Here is a 19,013-nt window from a genome sequence, read left to right on the forward strand (position 1 = left end):
TTGTGGCGTTTCCTACGTGACCATGGAGAAGACATGAAGAAGTGGCACAAAAAACCCACTCCTGCACTACAAGCACGGGCAACAGAACTGCTAGCCAAATCAATCACCAAGGCGAAATCCTCCGCTCCTGTTGCTGTGGGACATGGTAAAAGCCATAAGGGCCCTGATCAGAAGAACAAGGGAGGTAACAAGTAGAGGGGCCCTGCCCCCAGCTGGAGGGGAAAGAGATAATAGAGTGTATTGGACTGTGTGGATTCGATGGCCTGGCACATCAGAACCACAGCAATATGAGGCACTGGTGGACCCTGGTGCACAGTGCACTCTAATGCCCTCGAGTCACCAAGGGACAGACTCAGTTTACATTTCTGGGGTGACTGGGGGTTCCCAAGAGTTGACTGTGTTGGAGGCTGAAATAAGCCTCACTGGTAAAGACTGGCAAAAACATCCTATTGTAACTGGTCCAGGGGCTCCGAGTATACTCGGCATTGATTACCTCAGGAGGGGACATTTCAAGGATCCCAAAGGGTATCGATGGGCCTTTGGAATAGCTGCTGTAGACACAGACAATGTTAAGCAGCTGTCTGTTTTGCCTGGCCTGTCAGAAGATCGCTCTGTGGTGGGGTTGCTACAAGTAAAAGAACAACAGGTACCGATTGCCACAAAAACGGTGTGCAGATGGCAGTACCGCACCAACAGGGATTCCTTGCTCCCCATTCATAAGTTGATTCGTCAACTAGAGAGCCAGGGAGTGATCAGCAAAACTCACTCACCTTTTAACAGCCCCATATGGCCAGTGCGTAAAGCCAGTGGAGAATGGAGGCTGATGGTAGACTACCGTGGCCTGAATGAAGTCACACTCCCACTGAGTGCTGCTGTGCCAGACATGCTAGAACTCCAGTATGAACTGGAGTCCAAAGCAGCCAAGTGGTACGCCACCACTGACATTGCTAATGCCTTCTTTTCCATTCCGTTGGCCACAGAATGCAGACCACAGCCTGCTTTCACCTGGAGGGGAGTTCAGTACACCTGGAACCGTTTGCCCCAGGGGTGGAAACACAGCCCAACTATTTGCCATGGGCTGATCCAAACTGCACTGGAACAGGGCGGTGCTTCTGAGCACCTACAGTACACTGATGACATTGTTGTGTGGGGTGATACAGCAAAGGAAGTTTTCGAGAAAGGAAAGCAAATAATCCAGATCCTCCTGCGAGCTGGTTTCGCTATTAAGCGAAGCAAAGTGAAAGGGCCTGCACAGGAGATTCAGTTCCTAGGTATTAAGTGGCAAGATGGACATCGCCACATCCCAACGGGTGTGGTCGACAAAATCACTGCCATGTCTCTGCCCACTAATAAGAAAGAGACGCAATCTTTTCTGGGCGTAGTGGGCTTTTGGAGAATGCACGTTCCAAACTATAGCCTCATTGTGAGCCCCCTTTATTAGGTGATGCGGAAGAAGAATCACTTTATGTGGGGTCCTGAGCAGCAGCAGGCTTTTGAGCAGATTAAACAGGAGACAGCCCGTGCCGTGGCCCTGGGGCCAGTACGGACAGGACAGGATGTTAAGAACATCCTCTACACTGCTGCTGGAGAGAAAGGTCCCACTTGGAGTTTGTGGCAAAGAGCCTCAGGAGAGACCCGAGGTTGACCCCTGGGATTCTGGAGTCGAGCCTACAAGGGGTCTGAGGAGCGCTACACTCCAGCTGAAAAGGAGATCTTAGCTGCATATGAGGGGGTTCGAGCTGCTTCCAAAGTAATCGGAACTGAGACGCAGCTCCTCCTAGCACCTCGACTGCCAGTGCTCAACTGGATGTTTAAGGGAAAGGTTCCGTCCACCCATCATGCTACTGATGCCACTTGGAGTAAGTGGGTTGCGTTGATTACGCAACGAGCTCGGATGGGGAACCTCAATCGTCCAGGAATCTTAGAGGTGATCATGGACTGGCCTGAAGGTAAAAAGTTTGGAACATCACCAGCAGAGGAGGTATCACGTGCCAAAGAGGCCCCACCATACAGTGAATTACCAGAAAATGAAAAGAAATATGCCCTGTTCACAGATGGATCATGTCGTATTGTAGGGAAGCATCACAGATGGAAATCCGCGGTGTGGAGCCCTACACGACAGGTTGCAGAGGCCACGGAAGGAAAAGGGGAATCAAGCCAATTTGCAGAGGTAAAGACTGTCCAGCTGGCCCTTGATGTTGCTGAACGGGAGAGGTGGCCAGTGCTTTGTCTCTACACTGACTCATGGATGGTGGCAAATGCCTTATGGGGGTTGTTACAGCAGTGGGAACAAAATAACTGGCAATGAAGGGGTAAACCTATTTGGGCTGCTGAACTGTGGAAAGACATTGCTGCCTGAATTAAGAATATGGTTGTAAAGGTGCATCATGTAGATGCTCATGTGCCCAAGAGTCTGGCTACTGAAGAACAACAAAATAACCATCAGGTAGATCGAGCCTCCAAAATTAAGGTGGCTCAAATGGACTTGGACTGGCAACACAAGAGTGAGTTATTTCTAGCTCGCTGGGACCATGAGACCTCGGGCCATCAAGGAAGAGATGCAACATACAAGTGGGCTAGAGACCGAGGGGTGGACTTAACTATGGACGCTATTGCACAGGTTATTCATGACTGTGAAACACGCGCCACAATTAAACAAGGAAAGAGGATGAAACCTCTTTGGGGGGAAGGGCGATGGTAAAAGTATAAATAAGGGGAGGCGTGGCAGGTTGATTATATCACCTTGCCACGAAGCCGCGATGGTAAGTGTTACGTGCTCACCATGGTAGAGGCAACCACTGGGTGGCTCAAAACATACGCAGTACCCCATGCTACCGCCCGAAACACCATATTAGGCCTCGAGAAACAAGTCCTTCAGCAACATGGCACTCCAGAAAGAATTGAGTCAGATAATGGGACTCATTTCAAAAATTCTCTTGTAACTACTTGGGCCAAAGATCATGGCATTGAGTGGATTTATCATATTCCCTATAATGCACCAGCTTCTGGTAAAATTGAACGATACAATGGATTGTTAAAAACCATGTTGAAAGCAATGGGCGGTGGAACATTTAAGCATTGGGAGAAGCATTTGGCAGAAGCCACCTGGTTGGTCAATACTCGAGGATCAATCAATCGTGATGGTCCTGCTCAATCCAGCTCTCTACATAATGTAGAGGGAGATAAGGTCCCTGTAGTACATGTAAAGAGCATGTTGGGAAAAGCGGGTTGGGTCTTTCCAGCTTCTGGAAAGGGCAAACCTCTCCGTGGCACTGTTTTTGCCCAGGGACCTAGGTCCACTTGGTGGGTGATGCAGAAGAATGGGGACGTTCAGTGTGTACCACAAGGGAATTTGATGCTGGGGGAGTGCAGTCAGTAAGTCTATGTATATATAGGTATACATTTCTGTGTAATGCATGTTAATTATTGTTTGTTTGCATATGTATATTGACATGATGTAGTGATATGGAATAAGGGGTGGAATGTCATGGTTTTATGATTTTCGGTTATTGGTACTCCACATCACAACATCATGGTTCTCAGAAGAGAAGGACTACTACATTCTCCACAGCACCTTGCTCCTCTGTTACCATTTTCCAGCCGGAGGGAAAAGATAAAAGCTCGCAGTATAAAAACTTGCAGATCACGAGACCTCGTTCCTTTTTCCGCCGTCTCTCATCTTGGCAGCACCTCGCTCTCCAGCCGTCTTATCATCGGTAGTAGAGTAAGGCCTACCTTGATTTTGGGACATTCTCTCTCTCTGTATTGGATTTATCAGCTTAAATTGTAATTATATTGTATTATAGTGTGTTGTTTTGCATTCCGATATCTTATTTAGTAAATTAGTTTGTTTCTCCTCAGATTGTTGCCGCTGTTCTTTGCTCTCAGGGCCATCTCCTAACCCTTTTTTTCCTTTTCCCATTTCCCAGGGTGTGGGCCCGTGGGTCCCCCGTCCCCTTCGTCACGGAACTGGGCAAATGCCCATAAACCGTTGACACGTAAGTTCATCAAGTCCATCATTCAGAGTTTTTTTTAGACTTGAGAAGGACTTGTGAAAAGCACTGTATCAACATGCAATGTTTTAAAATTAGAATACCTCCAAATGAAAAACTCCACCAATCACTGAAGATTTGGGTTGGTAGATGCGACAGTAGGAACAGACAGTCATGCAAAGCATCTGCAGCTCATGCTTCTGACAGAAGGCTTACCTTTTCAGGACACCCAAAGGCACTGTAAAAGCATGGTACTGGGGCAGTAGGACAGTCATTATCGTAATGGTTAGGCATCTAAAACAAATCAGATTTGAAATGAATTTTCCCCATCAAGAGTATTCTTTTTATAACATCCTAAAATAGGGCTGGTTGGACTTTAATGATATGTACCTGAAGTAAAATCAGTTTATTCTTGTATCATTTATTCGAGAAATATGAACGCTTCGAACAAGAATGTTTAGCTAATGATAAAAATTCAGCATCCTCCTTACTTGTAAATACTAAGGCAGTGAAGTAGTAAAGTACATTATACATCAGAAAGCATTCAAGTTTCTCTCTCAAATGTAAGCCTTTTGTTTCTAGCCTATACTCAAGCTAGATCACAGCCCACTTCTTTGCCTCCTAAAGCACTATTTACATGTACTTAAAAATAGCTGCCTCACTCTTTGTTATTGTCTGCTCAAGAAGTCCACATCACTTTTTCTTATGGTCCATGTTTTACAGACCAACTACCTCATTGCTCCAAACTCTCCCTGTCCATCCTCACCCCAGAAGCTGGACAGCTTCGGCTGAGGCCTTGCCAGCCCTAACCAGAACTAAGGATAATTTTGGGCTTCTCAGGCAAAGGACTTGCTTATAAACTCAGTATAGGTCACCCATTAGTTCTAAATCAGTACCCGTTTTTGCATTCTCTGTTATATAGTTTTGCAGTTCACTAATCTGAAGTCACGTTTGCCTTTAAGCAGTGTTTAAATCAGTATTACACCTGCAGCAGATGCAGCTTTTTCAGAGAGACGGGGAGAGATTTATTAGCCAGTAGACAAACCATTTATTCAGATTTAATTTGATTATGACAATTACAAAAGCTGTTCTGTAAAGAAATGTCTGCAGCACAGGTATCTTAAGGACAAACATAGCTGTATTTACTTTTATATGTTTATTTGCTTACATTCTGCAGAGAACATCTGCATTTCCTTCAAGTAACAGTATCCTTGTGGAGTAAGCTCATCATCCTTAAGAGGCCTGTTTCATTAAGAGTGTGTGAAACCCGTCGATCACATAACCCTGCTGGCACAGGCTGCCCAAGCACTTGACCTAGTGGTTGACAGCTCTGCCCATGGCAGAGTGCTGGAACTAGATTATCTTTGAGATCCCTTGCAATCCAAGCCATTCTATGATTAAAGCAGCATTTTAAGTACAAAACATCAGGCCCAGATTAAGCACAGAAAAAAAAAAAGTAGTCTCTTACCTGCTGCCTGATGAGCATCGTGTTGCAATATTCACAGAATACATTGGCAAGTGGGCAGGTTTGGTCATGAAGCTGTTAAAAAACAGCAGGAAAGGGAGGAAAACAAATTAATAACATTACGCAATTTAGAAGAACGCTAATCACTTCCGATGAGACATTTTAAAGCTGAATGCAACTGCGAAACAAAATTAAAAAAGTAGAGCTAGCAGAAGAGTTTGGAAGTGATCCCATTCTCGTGTGTTAGCAGGTATCCCCAGAAGATGCACTTCCTGATCCTTTCTGCCAGGCATACAAACTCTAAGTGTGACATGCTGGTTTGTACGTTACTTTGCCAGCAGACACTGCCCCTCTGTGATGAGAAGGCCAAAAAGCAATGGTTGTTAGACACATCTTCTCATGCTGCAGTGTTCCCAGATAAATACCCTGGAGTTTGGAGCTTCTCATCTGTGCAGTTCAAAGAGCTCTTCTAGACCAAAGACTTTTCTTTCTGCAACACCTGATGTCACATGTATGAGCAAACCCATATGAATGGAGGCTGAAAGATTCCTGCTAAAGTACCTCTTTATCTTCATAAGCCATAGATGTGGCACAGTTTGGACAACAGACTTGACGCCGCGGACACTCCTGTGTCATGTGCTCTTTGAGGTGGTTCTTCTGAAAGGCTCCTTGGCACTGTGGACATTCCACAGCAGTGAAATCACAGTGCAACTGGTGCTCCTGAACAAGGACAAACGAGAGATTTGATACTGAAAACAAGTACTAACTTACCACCTGCTTTTCAGATAAGGCACAGCACAAGAGGAACAAACAGCAACCTTTTCTACTTTCCTTCCAAGAAAACCCTTACATACACTTACGCTAACTTCACTAATGGCACGTCAGCGTTCTGTTACTGAGATCAGGACTTCATGTATTCAAAACTTTAAGAATGCTCACCACTAAAATCCAGCTTTTTTTCCTTAAAGCTTGGATGCTATTTTCTATAAACAATTATTTCAGCTAATATCTAGCTGCTTTGAGGGAAACATTACACTGACTTTAGGGAACTTGTATGAAGTACAGATGAAGCGAATCAAAAGATAAACAGGAATGATCCTAAGGAGCAAGCTGCATTAGTACAATTTCACGTACTCCATGTTTTTTATTTTTATTTATTTTTAGAGTCACCTAATTACAACTATATCCTCATCAGAACAAAACATAAAGCTATAGGCCTGAATGAATGGAATCACCACGAACAGGTATGACCCCTTATGTTAGTGGGACATTTTCCTTGTCCGTAAAAACAAGGTCCCATATTTTCAGAACTAATTCTCACCTCTAAATGTCTCAGCTCCATCTTCATACAGCAGCCCTTGTTGGGACACTTAACCGTTAGCGAAAGGATTTCCCGTTTAGCGAAGTTGTCTGGAAAAAGTTGATTTTCCAGTAGAATTTCGTTGTCTACTGGACATTTGTGACCTGCATCTCTGCAATGCCAGAAAGAAAAGAAAAAGATTTTGAGTTTCCTTTGCCCTTAATTTAAAATATTTTTACACTAGCAAGACATTAGCAGCCAGGTAATAAGAAATGAAGAAAGTCCTTGAAAATAAAAGCGTTTGTGACAATTACCAGAAATTAGACAACGCAGGTTAGAAAAACTGACAGCATGCAAGTTCTATTTAAGGTAGTACTAGTGAGATTGCAGAACTGCTCTAACTCAGTAGCTTTTAGACCAAATGACATGATAGATACTTCGGAAATAAGCTTGTGGAAGATGCAGAGAACACAGAAACTTACGGCCTTGTTTCTGTAAATACTTCACACAGCTGAAACATGAAAGATATTGCACATACTATTCTAAAACAGTCCTTTAAAGATTCTTAGGCATTCCTTCTGTCTCTCTTTATGAGCATCCAAGGAGATCGTCGCTGAGACAGACAGAAAGCAATCTTTTCTGGATTAACTGAGCTCTACAGGAAGTTCTGTGAAATATTTCCCCCTTTTTTTTGTACACCCACTCAATAAGTTGGTCATCCTTCAATTTATGCATTTATACAGCAACACAGGTAAAGAACTCCAGACACTGAAGTAACTAACAACTATGGAAATGGTGCTGGATTTGGAATTGGGTATTGTACCTGAAGCCATCAGAACCAGACAGCACTAACTGGTGAAACTCTGGAGTCTGATGGTGGAGCACTGGCACACACAACTCGCATAAGGAAACTCACAGCCTGTTAACACTTCGCAAGGCTCTACTTGCATGGAGGGAACAGCATGGAACTGCATCTGGGGAGGTTCAGGTTGGGTACGAGCAAAAGGTTCTTCACCAGAGGGTGTTCAGGTACTGGAACGGGCTCCCCAGGGCTGTGGTCACAGTCCCAAGCTGCCACAGTTCAAGGAGCACGTGGGCAATGATGTAGGGTTTGAATTTTGTGTGGTCCTGTGCAGAGCCAGGAGTTGGCCTCAATGATCCTTGTGGGTTCCCTCCAGCTTGAGATACTGTACAATTCTATTTTTTCCTCAGTTGGAAATAGCAATAATATGGAAAAATACACAGGATGGAAAAGTGTGAGAGCGCACTTGTGGTGCAGAGATCAAAGGCCAGTTCATCATCACTGCTCAGAAGTGTGAGGGGGGTGTGGGGGAAGTAGAACCCAGCGTGCTGTGGAGGACAGGAGGGAATTTGTGCTCTTTGCTGGAAAAGGAAATAATTGTTCAGCACTCCATCAGTAATGCTGCCAGAGGAAGTGGGGGTAACAATCGGAGTTTAGAAAATGACAGTGAACTTCCTTTCCTAGGTTGGGCTCACAAGAGTTAGCTCGCCACAGCTCGCCTGACAGTCATGTTCGTAAGCAAATGGAAAAAAAGAAGACACCTAGCGAGCCACTTCATTTCACAGCTCCCTGAGCAATGTGCTGATCTTTATCGCAGACCAGAAGCGTTCCCCCAGATCGCACACAATCTACAGGCAGCCACTTCTTGACAGGTAAAACTTGGTCACAAATACCTCGCTTAATGCGGTGCAGTGGTAGTTTGGGAGGCCTGCTGGTAAGGCAGCAGCTTTACTTCCACACACGAAAGACATAAGAATATATTCCTTATACATAACAATTACCAGATGTCCAGTTTAAATAACAAGCAGTTTAAGAGTAAAGTAAGAATGAGCGGTGATTTTCTATGAAAAGTAAAGGCAGAAATACCTTTGTTTGAAGACATGTCTACTCCTTGCTTTTAACAACTAATCAGTTTAGCCCAGAAGCAAAACAGCCTGCATCTACTTTAACTGGAGCCACAGGAGTTATCCAATGAGCTGCTAGCACCCAAAGCTGTCACTGCTGCTCCTTCTCAACCCGTAATTCGCTGGTCTGATGCAAAAGTTCTGAAACTTGGTGAGCCCCACTATCAGCCCTAAGTTAGCTTTGGCATAAGACAAAGGAGGAGACTAGAATGAAGTTTAATTAGCTGTTGCATCTGAACTTAGTTTTTCTAAAATTTCTAAAAATTCTAAATTCTAAAATTTCTCATCAACTACTCTGTAGGCAGCAATATTGTAAACTATTATTGGTAGTTACTAAAGCAGATAAGCTTCTTTTCTACCATGACTCACTGCGCTTCAGGCTGCCTAGGCTTGCTGGGAAGCAAACACTTCCCGTGATCAAATCCATCTAACCATGCCCTTCCCATTCCAAGATCTGAGACTCCAGTGCTTAAATGCTCTCCCCCCTTATTCTTTTGATACAAGTTTTTCTAGCTGCAGGTACAGTTTCTTCAGCACAGACAACTACAGCTGTTGTCTAAGTCACACAGGAAGCATCTACTCAACAGCCACCTGTCCAACAACTACCCATCCACTCTGTGTCACTCAAAATCCTCAGCATTCACTCAGACTGTACAGCAGGGAAACGGGGATGAAATAGAAGCATTTTTTTCCCCTCACCAACTAAAGGTTGTGATAATCGCTTAATGAAGAAATAGCACTTGGTGTAAAAATTACTTTGCATTCTCCTTCTAGTTCTGCACAGCCTTCTCAGTGACATCCATCAATACTGTCCTGCAGACACTACAAGCTCCAAATCAGTGTTGGACTGTGGGTACTACAGTGACAGTCCAAATCAACAGCTCAATTCACGTATCCCAGTTCAGCGCCTCAGAATGGTCTGGCACTTCAAGTTCTCAGCTCTGCTTTCATAAGCACCCACTGAATCCCAAAGATGGGTGCTGGTGGGGAACGAGGGAAAATATTTACTGTTTTTGAAACATCTGAAATATCACAGTGATGATCTATAGTCTCTAAGACAAGGAATGCTTGCCACCCTTGTTCGTATTCACTGAAACTGCCAGTAGTAATTCCAGAGATTAAGTACAAAGGGGAAAAAGGCCATACAAAAAAGGAAAAACTTCTCGTTATTATTTATAGAGCCAAAACTTTGAGCAGAACAAGTACTCTGTTAATTAACAGAAGAGAAACCATTTCCCACGCCTGAGGGTTAAGGAGGAAGTTTCTCTACCTGTTATGAGACGCTCTGTTCTGAACACGAGCTTACTGCGGTTCCTCACTAAACACAGTGATAAGTTCTACCGACGGCCATCTACGTAGCTCTTCAGCAGGAAGATCAGAAAACAACATCACCATAGAAGCTCTAAAAGACTGGATAAAAGAGACCCAGACCTGGTAATCTTAAATTTAGTTATCACAGGAATATGATTATCTCTGAAACGACTGGTGAATAACAATTTCTAACACTCAGTACTGACTAATGTACTTTCAGGATTCGTAGGCATCATCCCCCCATTAAAAGGCTGACAGATTTCTTATCTGTTCATTCTTCCAGCAATTCCCAAGTTAAAGAAGAGTATAAAAACTACTACTGCAAAAAAAAAAACACAAAAACAACCAAAAACCAGAAAGCAAAGAAGGGATTCCACAATGTAATGGCTTTTATTACTATGAAAGTCTAATTTGATGCTTACAAGCACACATGGATGTGTCACAACCACTTGAAATAATTTATCTTGGAACATGTGAAGCAAAGGCCAGAAATTGAAGCCACCTGCTTATGCATAGGAAACTGGATACCTACAGTCAAAGCTGACAGGTTTAGTTTCATTTTTGCTTTCTTCCATGCTCCTGGCTGACATGAATGACATTGAGTAATGCAGTTGGGTAAGATCTGACTTATTTTTTTCCCCTTCTCCAGAAGTAGGAATGCAGCAAACGAGGCAAGGGACTAAGGGAGCGGGGTGATTTCATGGCAAGGTTACTGGAGAACTGAGCATCTCTGAGCTTCCTTTGCACAATACACAGAGGAGTCACTTTTCATGCGTGAACAACTTTGATATTCTTCATTTTCTGGATAATGAACTCGCATCCTTTTCTCAGAAATGCTGATGAAACTAATGTTAAAAAGCTGAGCTGCAAACAGAGTTTTGTGCTCTCTAGAGAACAACCTGCCCTCCTGCTGCCATAAGTAGGGAATGCAAAATTAGGTTCATCTTTTACTGAGCTCCAACACTTTCCTCCTCCCTCTAAAAGGGATGTTGTGAAGAAATACATTAGCATCAGACAATGCAGAAACTATAGAGAAACCCACAAAATAACGCCTTCAGAGAACATTGTTGCTGGCACGCTGTTAATTTAGTGAGCTAAAAATGATGAGCTACAGATAAATGGAACAGAACGATGGATAAATGGTATGGAAAGACAAACAAGAAAGCATGGTCCATTTTGCATGCTAAAAACAACTGCATGGGGAAAATAAAACATTTTAAAGTAATGCTGAAGACAGTCTGATTTTGTGCACAAAGGCACGCAAATTAAGTTGGGAAATTAAGCAATTCCATACGTGGGTCACAGAGTTAAGACTCCTACCAAAGCACCTTGACATTTGAGCTATGGGAGAGATCCATAAGCAAGAAATCTGGCTTGGGTCAAGAAGAAAAAGAGAAAATATAATACCTAACTTCCTGTCAGTGTGGTTTAATGCTCACTAGCAGAGGTGGGACAGTGATGACTGTACTCCAGGTTAGAGGGAAGTACACTCTAGCAGTCAGTGTGCTCTCTGTCTTCCCTTCCTCTTTCAAGCATCCTGTGTTATGAGCTCAGCCTATTCTTGCCTCCATATTTCTTTCCCACCCCTCCACATGGCAGTTTCCTCTCTCAGCTCTTTGTTCCAGATTATTTCCTCATTACATTCTCCAGCCCAACAAGGAAGTAGCTTGCAAGGGGAGAGAACTGAAAGCACAAACTGCCGCATCCACGCTAAGAGAACACGCTGTCAGTAGCTGCCTGTAGTAGTTACCAAAACACACACAGGGAGAAGACAAGGTTTATAATCCTGGGCTGAAGATGGGATCTAGCAGCTGTAGCCAAAGCCTCCAAAGAAGTTATTACTTTTATTTAATGTTTACTCAGTCAAGTGACTTCTTGAAAATAGCTTCTGTAAGTTTACCTTTACCTTATTGATTTGACAATGCAGCCTTTGCAGAAACGGTGCCCACACGGTGTCTGCACAGCCTCCCGGAGGGCCATCAAACAGATGGGACACTCATATTTGCTCTCCAAGGGCGGATCGAACTCCACATCGTATCCCTGCGTCTCCTCCGTGAAGGAGCTGGGCGGGTTGCCAGTCCCGCTGCCCACGCTCACGCTGTCTTCTTTGGCTCCACCGCTGCAGGCGCTGGCCATGGCTGCGCAGCAGCCGCCATCCATGTCTCGGGCTCCACAGCTGCTGTCGCTGTGTAGCAAGCTCATAGCAGCTGGTCAAGTGCCGCACAGGAATGCCCTGCAAGGTGACGAAAGGACGCGTTAATTTAAATAACTCCAAGATCTCCCCTTCCAGTCATGAAAAGATTTGAGCTGTGGCCACAAGCACCGGAGCAGCACCACAGATTTGGTTCTCCACACAGCCACCGGTTTTGTTCTATCCCAGTTCCTCCACTACACGGAGTTTTTTGCTCATCTGGTAACACATACAAAAATCAAGAACTGCCACGTACGCGCCCTCCCGCAATCTCATTCATCTGACCGCCTGATTTCTGTAAGCACTGCCTCTCCTTGCTGTGCCTACTGAGAAAAGCTTCTATCCCTACGGCACTGTTTTCTTTTAAAGCATTCAAAGAGTTTCCACGAAAAGCAATGTAATGGAATACGGCAATATCAGAGCTCTGTATTTTCTTTACACTGACAGATGTTATTTAATATTTTCTGTATACAGAGATTTGCAGTATAGGTTTCAATTCCGTTTAGGTGCATATCCACAAATAAAACGTAGGTCTGGGCAGCCACACCAAGCAGAGGATGCGCTGCAAATGAAACGCAAACGCACAGCATTGCTGATAGCACTTGAGAACTGTCAGCAGGACTTGAAATTGAGTAAGAAGCTGCACAGAAGATAAGGCTAATAGTTCTGCAGCTCAAAATGGTATTTACCAGCTAGCAGTGCTCAAACAGGTTTCATGCTCTCCCGTCCCTCTTCCGGTATAGGTGGGAGGGAGGACAAGCGACAACTCTAAGAACATCAGATAAAAGCCACATTTCCCTGAGGAGGAGTGAATGGCATAGCGAGCCCTGTTTTTTTAAACAACATTCCCCTCCTGCATTCACTGCAACACCGTCACACCATTCGCAGCATAACAGGGATGGAAAGCTAAGGATCAGCCGGGAGCTGGGCTGCAAGTGCTGTTGGTGTGCATCGCTGCTACGGCACCTGGGGGCAGCAAGGATGCGGAGTGAGGGTTAACCCAACCACAAGCTCAGGGCATGGAACTTCTTGCCTTTATCAGGATTTGATTATCACGAGCCTTTTTAGCAGCATTCACAGATAAGGGGAGGATGACACGTAGACCGTTTGGTTTGGGTGATTGCTACGTGACACCTGAAGATTCCATCAATAGAAATGCTAATCACACGGAGCCTCAGCTAGAAATCTGTTCTGAACACATGCATCATTACAGACGTATGCTTTAGGCCACCTACATGATAACCTTAGTTACAGCAGTACTGCCTGTGTTAACAGTATATGAGCTATTTTTCCTCCAATTATCCAGACGGAAAGAAAATGAAGGTAGATCTGCCAAAAAAATGAAAAAACAGCAGTCCAACAGGCAAAATTAACATATTCAGGTTAGAGCTGGAATCCAAACATAACTTATACTGTTGTGCAATACTTTCCCTTTTGTTGAAAAGCATGCAGAGGTGCAAGCAGCATCTGAAAGCAGCGATCCCGGCAGGGCCAGAACAGCGTTACGGTGCAGGGCCTCAGAGCGCCGCCCGACAGCCCACAGTGGGACTGAAGCAGCCAGCACTGCTTACTTCATGCAGAAGCCATCCCACCACACAGCTGTCCGGAGCTGCATCCAAGGGGGAAAGTTCACTCCTCTACTCCCGTTCTCCGTGCCCGCGTATTATCCCGATATTTTATCTAACGCAGAGGGCTTCATAACAACGCTCCTAAATACAGCAGAAGTACAAACTAAACACCAAATGACGTTCCAGCAGTTGGCTGAGGCGTAGTCCAAGAATTAGCAGTTTAACCCCATGGAATTGAAAGAGAAGAATCAATGCTTTGAAAGGCGCTCTGCCAAAAGCTTTTTCAGACTGTTGTCTGTAGGTCTCTTTCCTCTGGAGGAAGAAATGCTGCTGCCAAACTAACAATTTGTATTTAACAGCTGTGGCAGAGGGTCATTAGTCCACATTTCATGAAAAAAGTCACAGGAGTTAAGCTGGGCCAGTGGAGTGTGAAGGTGGGTGTGCAAGATTAGAGTCCACACGCCAGTCTGGGAGTGGAAAAACCTCCCATTATTCCACACCACAGGGGGATATTTAGTGAGATTAAGAAAGGGAAGAGGAACACGCATCCCTTTAGCAATGTCACAAAGGAATTCGGGAACTTGTGAGGAGGAAAATATCACAGCTTTATCCAAATTCAGTTAACATGACAACTGCAGAGTAGGCTGCTCTTCCCTTAGGAGGTTACCAGAAATAAAACATTCTGTTTGAAATACTGTTCTTATAAGAAAGATAACATCACCTTACTCAAAATCTCAACAGCTGTAGATTTAAGTGCTGTGCAAGTGGTGTTTTTTGCTTGTCTGTTTCTACAGTCAGAGCAGGTATGTCTATTCAGTCTATGGAAACAGAAATCCTACACCAGTCATTCTAGTGCATGAGTCAGTGAGACCAGCCAACATCCCGGCCTCACAAAAATCCCCCTGTTCAGTGATACACTCCACTCCCACAGGGAGATTTTTGTCTCTATATGACCAAAGGGTAAGCAAAGAAGAAGCGCGAGTCTCATCATCTGCTTGTGCCCAAATTTCCCTATTTGTAGAGAGGAGGAAATTTAAATAGGGTGATTGAGAGTCAGATCTTGAATTTTGTTCATGTTTTTCATAAGATGTGTAATAGCATTCCTCCTTCTACTCTGCTCATTTCGCTCCACCTGGGAGGAAATCTTGTCCTCTACTGCATTTATAGGCATGGCACACAGGTTTCCTAATCAAAGCCCACTCAGCCCTTTCTCAGATCAGCAGTCAAAGCCCAATTACCTCTTCACAGCTGAAAACAATTCCCACACAGCCTTTAAGTGCTGTAATAGGAACGTTCTGTTTCTTGTTGCACATTTTGTCCTGCAGAAGTTTCAAACAAATGTAACTATATACAAAATATATATTTTTTTATCTCATCTACACCAGAACATTTTAAATCCATCCAGCTTTTTGACATCAGCAGTGTAACGCATTAAATACCCTGGTGTCAGCCTTCTGGTAATCAACCTCACAGCCTTCACTTTGAGGAAGAAGTGAAGTTAAAGCAGAGCACCACGGGGCAATTCCAATCCCAGCTAGCATGAAGCTTCTCGGGCAGAGAAAACCCAAGCACTAGGTCTGCCAGTGCATCTGAAACACCATTCCTAGAGCTGGGAAGTCCCAGCACACTTGCTGAGCAGACAGACAGTGGGTTTTAGCTTGCACACACAAGGCACCCAAAGTCCCTGGGCCACCAAGGTGGTTTTTTTTTTCCTCTAATGCAACAATGTTGTATTGTTTGACAGAAAGAAAAAAGGTGCTTTCCAGGCTAAGCGGTAGTGCTGGGCTGTCTGATCATTATTTATGCTGCAGGAGTCCGGAATGATTCGATACCTGACAGGTAGGACAGCGGAGTCCCCACGCTGCTTTTCCAACTAAATGATAACGACACCGCTCTTCAGCGGGCGACCCGTGCTGCATTGCTATTTATACCATTGAGTTACAAAGCAACAAGGTTAATCTGTGGTAGCACAGTCAAGTCAGAGTGGCAAACTCCTGCAAGCATGATGCACGTTATGATTCACATAAACAATTTCAAAACAGAGCTAGAAGCCTTCCATACCTTACATTATTGTGTGCAATAAAGCTCTGCAGTCTGACTTGTGAAGTTCCACAGTATAATGGAGTTCAGCCAGGATTTTCACAGATTTTCTTGCTCCAGCAAAGAGCCACAGGATTAATTCAGAAGGTTTCCTAAATCAAAGACTAATTGGTACATGAGATTAAAAAAAAATTACACTCATTTGGATAACAGGAGGGGAGAAGACTCGGCATGGCACCTTACTTACACCAAAACGTGACATGCTATCTGTGCATTTGGCAAGCACAGAGGACCGCTACATAAGGAACTGATGAGTTATGATGCAGAAAATGTTGAATATTTATCAGGAAATATTGAAAGCAATTAATTTCTGCATGATCTTCCCGAGAAGATTCCTACTGAGCAGCCAGAGGAATCAGCACACAGGGCAATTCCAAGTCCCTCTCCTCACCTGAAGCTGTAAACCTAATGAAACTGCTTTCAGCCCAGCTGGGACAAAGCCAGCAGAGGGCAATGCCTTCAGTGCCACGCAAACAAACCGCAGGCAAAACTGCTTTTTTCTTCTTCTGGCCCGTTAAGAACAGTTCTGTACATATAGATTTATGAGTCACCCAGATTTCTGGGTCAGACCAGCGGAACGACTTTGGCTGATTTGTTTATGAAGCAATACTTGCAATACTTGCAATTCCCAGGCAGATTAATCAATGGTCTGACAACTGATAAGCGCTACGCTCAGCAGCATTTGCTTTGTTAGGTGTACAGCTATCAACACCGTGGCTCCAGCCTGGCAAAACATACACAATTATGCAAGCTTATTTTAATTAATACCTATAAAACACTTTCATTCCAAAGCTATCAAATGGCAAGCCAAGAAAAAGCAACAGGAGATTCATGCAGAACTCATAATTGTGAAAAACACCTTCTGGTTCCTTCTAAAAACCTGCAAATACATTCCATAGAGATGCTGCCATAGCAGGGTCAAAGTAAACATTAGGACAGAAAATACTTAAAGAGACAGGAAAAATATGGTTATGAACAAGCACCACTTCTGCAGAGCCTTCAGACTAGATTTTATTATTATCTACATCAACAAGCAGTCCACTTGTAGCTAGCATTACTAAAATCATTTGAGACGCTGGGAAAAAAAGTAGCAAACTGAGCACACATTCTGAAACAGCTCAGGCATTTCCCCTTTTCACCCTGCCTCACGTTCACTTTTCTTTTTGATGTGCTTTATGCTCAGAATCTTGCACCCTTAGTTTTCCACAGACCAGACCTAAAACCTCTTTATACTTGCTTAGCTAATGTGCGCTGTGGAGATGCAAAAGTTACCCTTCCTGACATACTGAAGTCACAGAAGTTCAACAAGTGAAGAAAAAGCATGTTTATCTCAAGCATTTTCTCACTCTGAGGTTCTAGTATTTACTGAGAGTGTTTTCTTTTTAAATATAGCATCAAGCCTTTAAAACAGAAAGCAGTATTGCAACACTATAGCATTACAAACCTCAAACCGCCACTTGCACACCTCAACTTCTCGTCCAGCAGAGCAGAGCCTGCCCGAGCTCTGCAGGTCTCCAGGTGCTGGAAGAGCTGGAGGAGACATGGCACGCCCTAAGCTATGCCCAGAGCAATACCTGCCAGGAAAGAAGTCACCCGCTCACTTTGATCAGCAGACTTCTAGCACTTCTTTCTTGATAGCAGTGGGCTGTGTTTTTCTGGCCCCTTCACCTGCAGGTGCTAGCACAGCTGGTGGCTCAAGGCTTCCCTGCCAATAGCAGCGGCCCTCGCCTTGCAGAATTCACCAGAGGAGAGAGCTACTTTCAGCGAGCTCTAACTGCTGGTGTAAGGGGTATAATTAGAACACCGTCCTCTCATCTACAGCGGAGATTTCTGTTCCAGCCTGAGAGCCACACCGTGACCTCTCTAAACCAGGTTACATTGACAGGAAGTACTACCAAAATAACATCTTACCAGTTGCACTAATAAGTTTGCTATAAACGTACAGATCTGCCAGCCTCTAACGTAAGACAGAGCTCCTAGTTTCAGAAACGGCAAAGTTTCCAGCAGGACCCTCTCACAGAGCGTTCCAGCTCCCTGTCACGCAGGGTCCCTTAGCCGAGTGCCACCGATTCACAGCCAGAAAAGCGGAGCCCACCCTTCCAGGCCCGCAGAAACCAGCACCCGGAGCACGGCTCCGCCGCCCGGCCCAGCGGCCCCGGGCCCAGCACACAGCTGCGCGCTGCCCTGGCACGGGGCTCGCTTTCGGTTTCGGCGGAGCTCAGACGTGCCCCGGCCGCGGAGCCGCTCTCCTCCAGCGCCGCGGCTCCCACGAGCGACGGAGCGCGCTGAAGCGCCGAGCCGTGCTGCCGCTGAGGGCCAGCCGACCCCACGCCGCCGCGCACCGCCCAGAGCCCCGTCCCTCCGGCCCCGAGCACCGCGACCCCGCGCTACCGGCGCTTCTGCAGCGAGATGGAGCCGCGATGCGCCACGCGCTCCCCTCGTCGGCCTCGGCCTCGGCCTCGGCCCCGGCCCGCCACCGCCTCGGCACTGCCCTCCCCGCCGCCGACCCCACTCACCGCCAGCCCCACCGGCCGCTCCCCGCCGGGCGCCACTTCCGCCTTCTCCTCGGCACGAGCCGGGGCGGCTGCCGCCTGGGCCCGAGCCCGCTGCAGCGCCCCCTGTCGGCCCGGTGGAGCTGCCCGCCCAAGGCCCGGAACGCAAACCCCCCTACTCCCTCAGCCGACCGCTGAGAGCTTGAAATGTACTGAAGCGTGATGTCGGCTACAGCAGCGCTGATAGGAGAACAGGTGCAGAAAGCATTGATTGGATAGGACCTGACGCGATTAGGGAAAGCTATCCCACCTGGAAACAATGCGTTGCTGCCTGGAAGCATCTGAGCTTTTCAGTTTAATCCTCACGGCACCTGCTCTGCACAAATGCACAGCTGTACTAAAAAAGAACTCTGAGTCCTGCCCGGTGGCAGCAGTCCCTAGATTCCAGGTTGGGGGGACGTGGCCAGGCCTGCATGAGGATACAGTGCCACCTGGAGCAGCGGGGATGTTGACTTTTCCCAGTAGTGTGTGACAGCGGGCGGCTCTAAGGAAGTGAAAAACTGGGACAGCACGAACACAAACACAGCTTCGTTTCCCTAAACACAAAAAAGGGGAATTTCACTGCGTGCATCTGTGCCTGTCCTTAGCAAGCACCCAAGGCTAGCACG

At 45.6% G+C, this 19,013-nt stretch overlaps 1 protein-coding gene across 4 annotated transcripts in view; it reads right to left on the minus strand.

Moving 5' to 3' along the window:
- The window catches only part of TRAF6 (TNF receptor associated factor 6), a 26,467-nt gene extending 7,666 nt beyond the window's left edge, over window positions 1-18,801 (minus strand). Inside the window, exons 1-7 of one of the 4 annotated variants that reach the window (XM_021401798.1) lie at window positions 18,370-18,496; window positions 15,815-15,957; window positions 11,901-12,227; window positions 6,779-6,929; window positions 6,019-6,177; window positions 5,461-5,532; window positions 4,209-4,286 (exon numbers count right to left, since the gene is read on the minus strand). In XM_021401798.1, the coding sequence (XP_021257473.1) occupies window positions 4,209-4,286; window positions 5,461-5,532; window positions 6,019-6,177; window positions 6,779-6,929; window positions 11,901-12,196 (756 nt within the window). In that variant the 5' untranslated portion in view covers window positions 12,197-12,227; window positions 15,815-15,957; window positions 18,370-18,496. Of the gene's footprint in view, window positions 1-4,208; window positions 4,287-5,460; window positions 5,533-6,018; window positions 6,178-6,778; window positions 6,930-11,900; window positions 12,228-15,814; window positions 15,958-18,369; window positions 18,526-18,655 lie in introns of those variants that run through there. The other 3 variants (XM_021401800.1, XM_021401801.1, XM_021401797.1) reach the window with 3 other exon arrangements.

Source organism: Numida meleagris, chromosome 6 (genome assembly GCF_002078875.1).
Source record: "Numida meleagris isolate 19003 breed g44 Domestic line chromosome 6, NumMel1.0, whole genome shotgun sequence".
NCBI lineage: Eukaryota > Metazoa > Chordata > Aves > Galliformes > Numididae > Numida > Numida meleagris.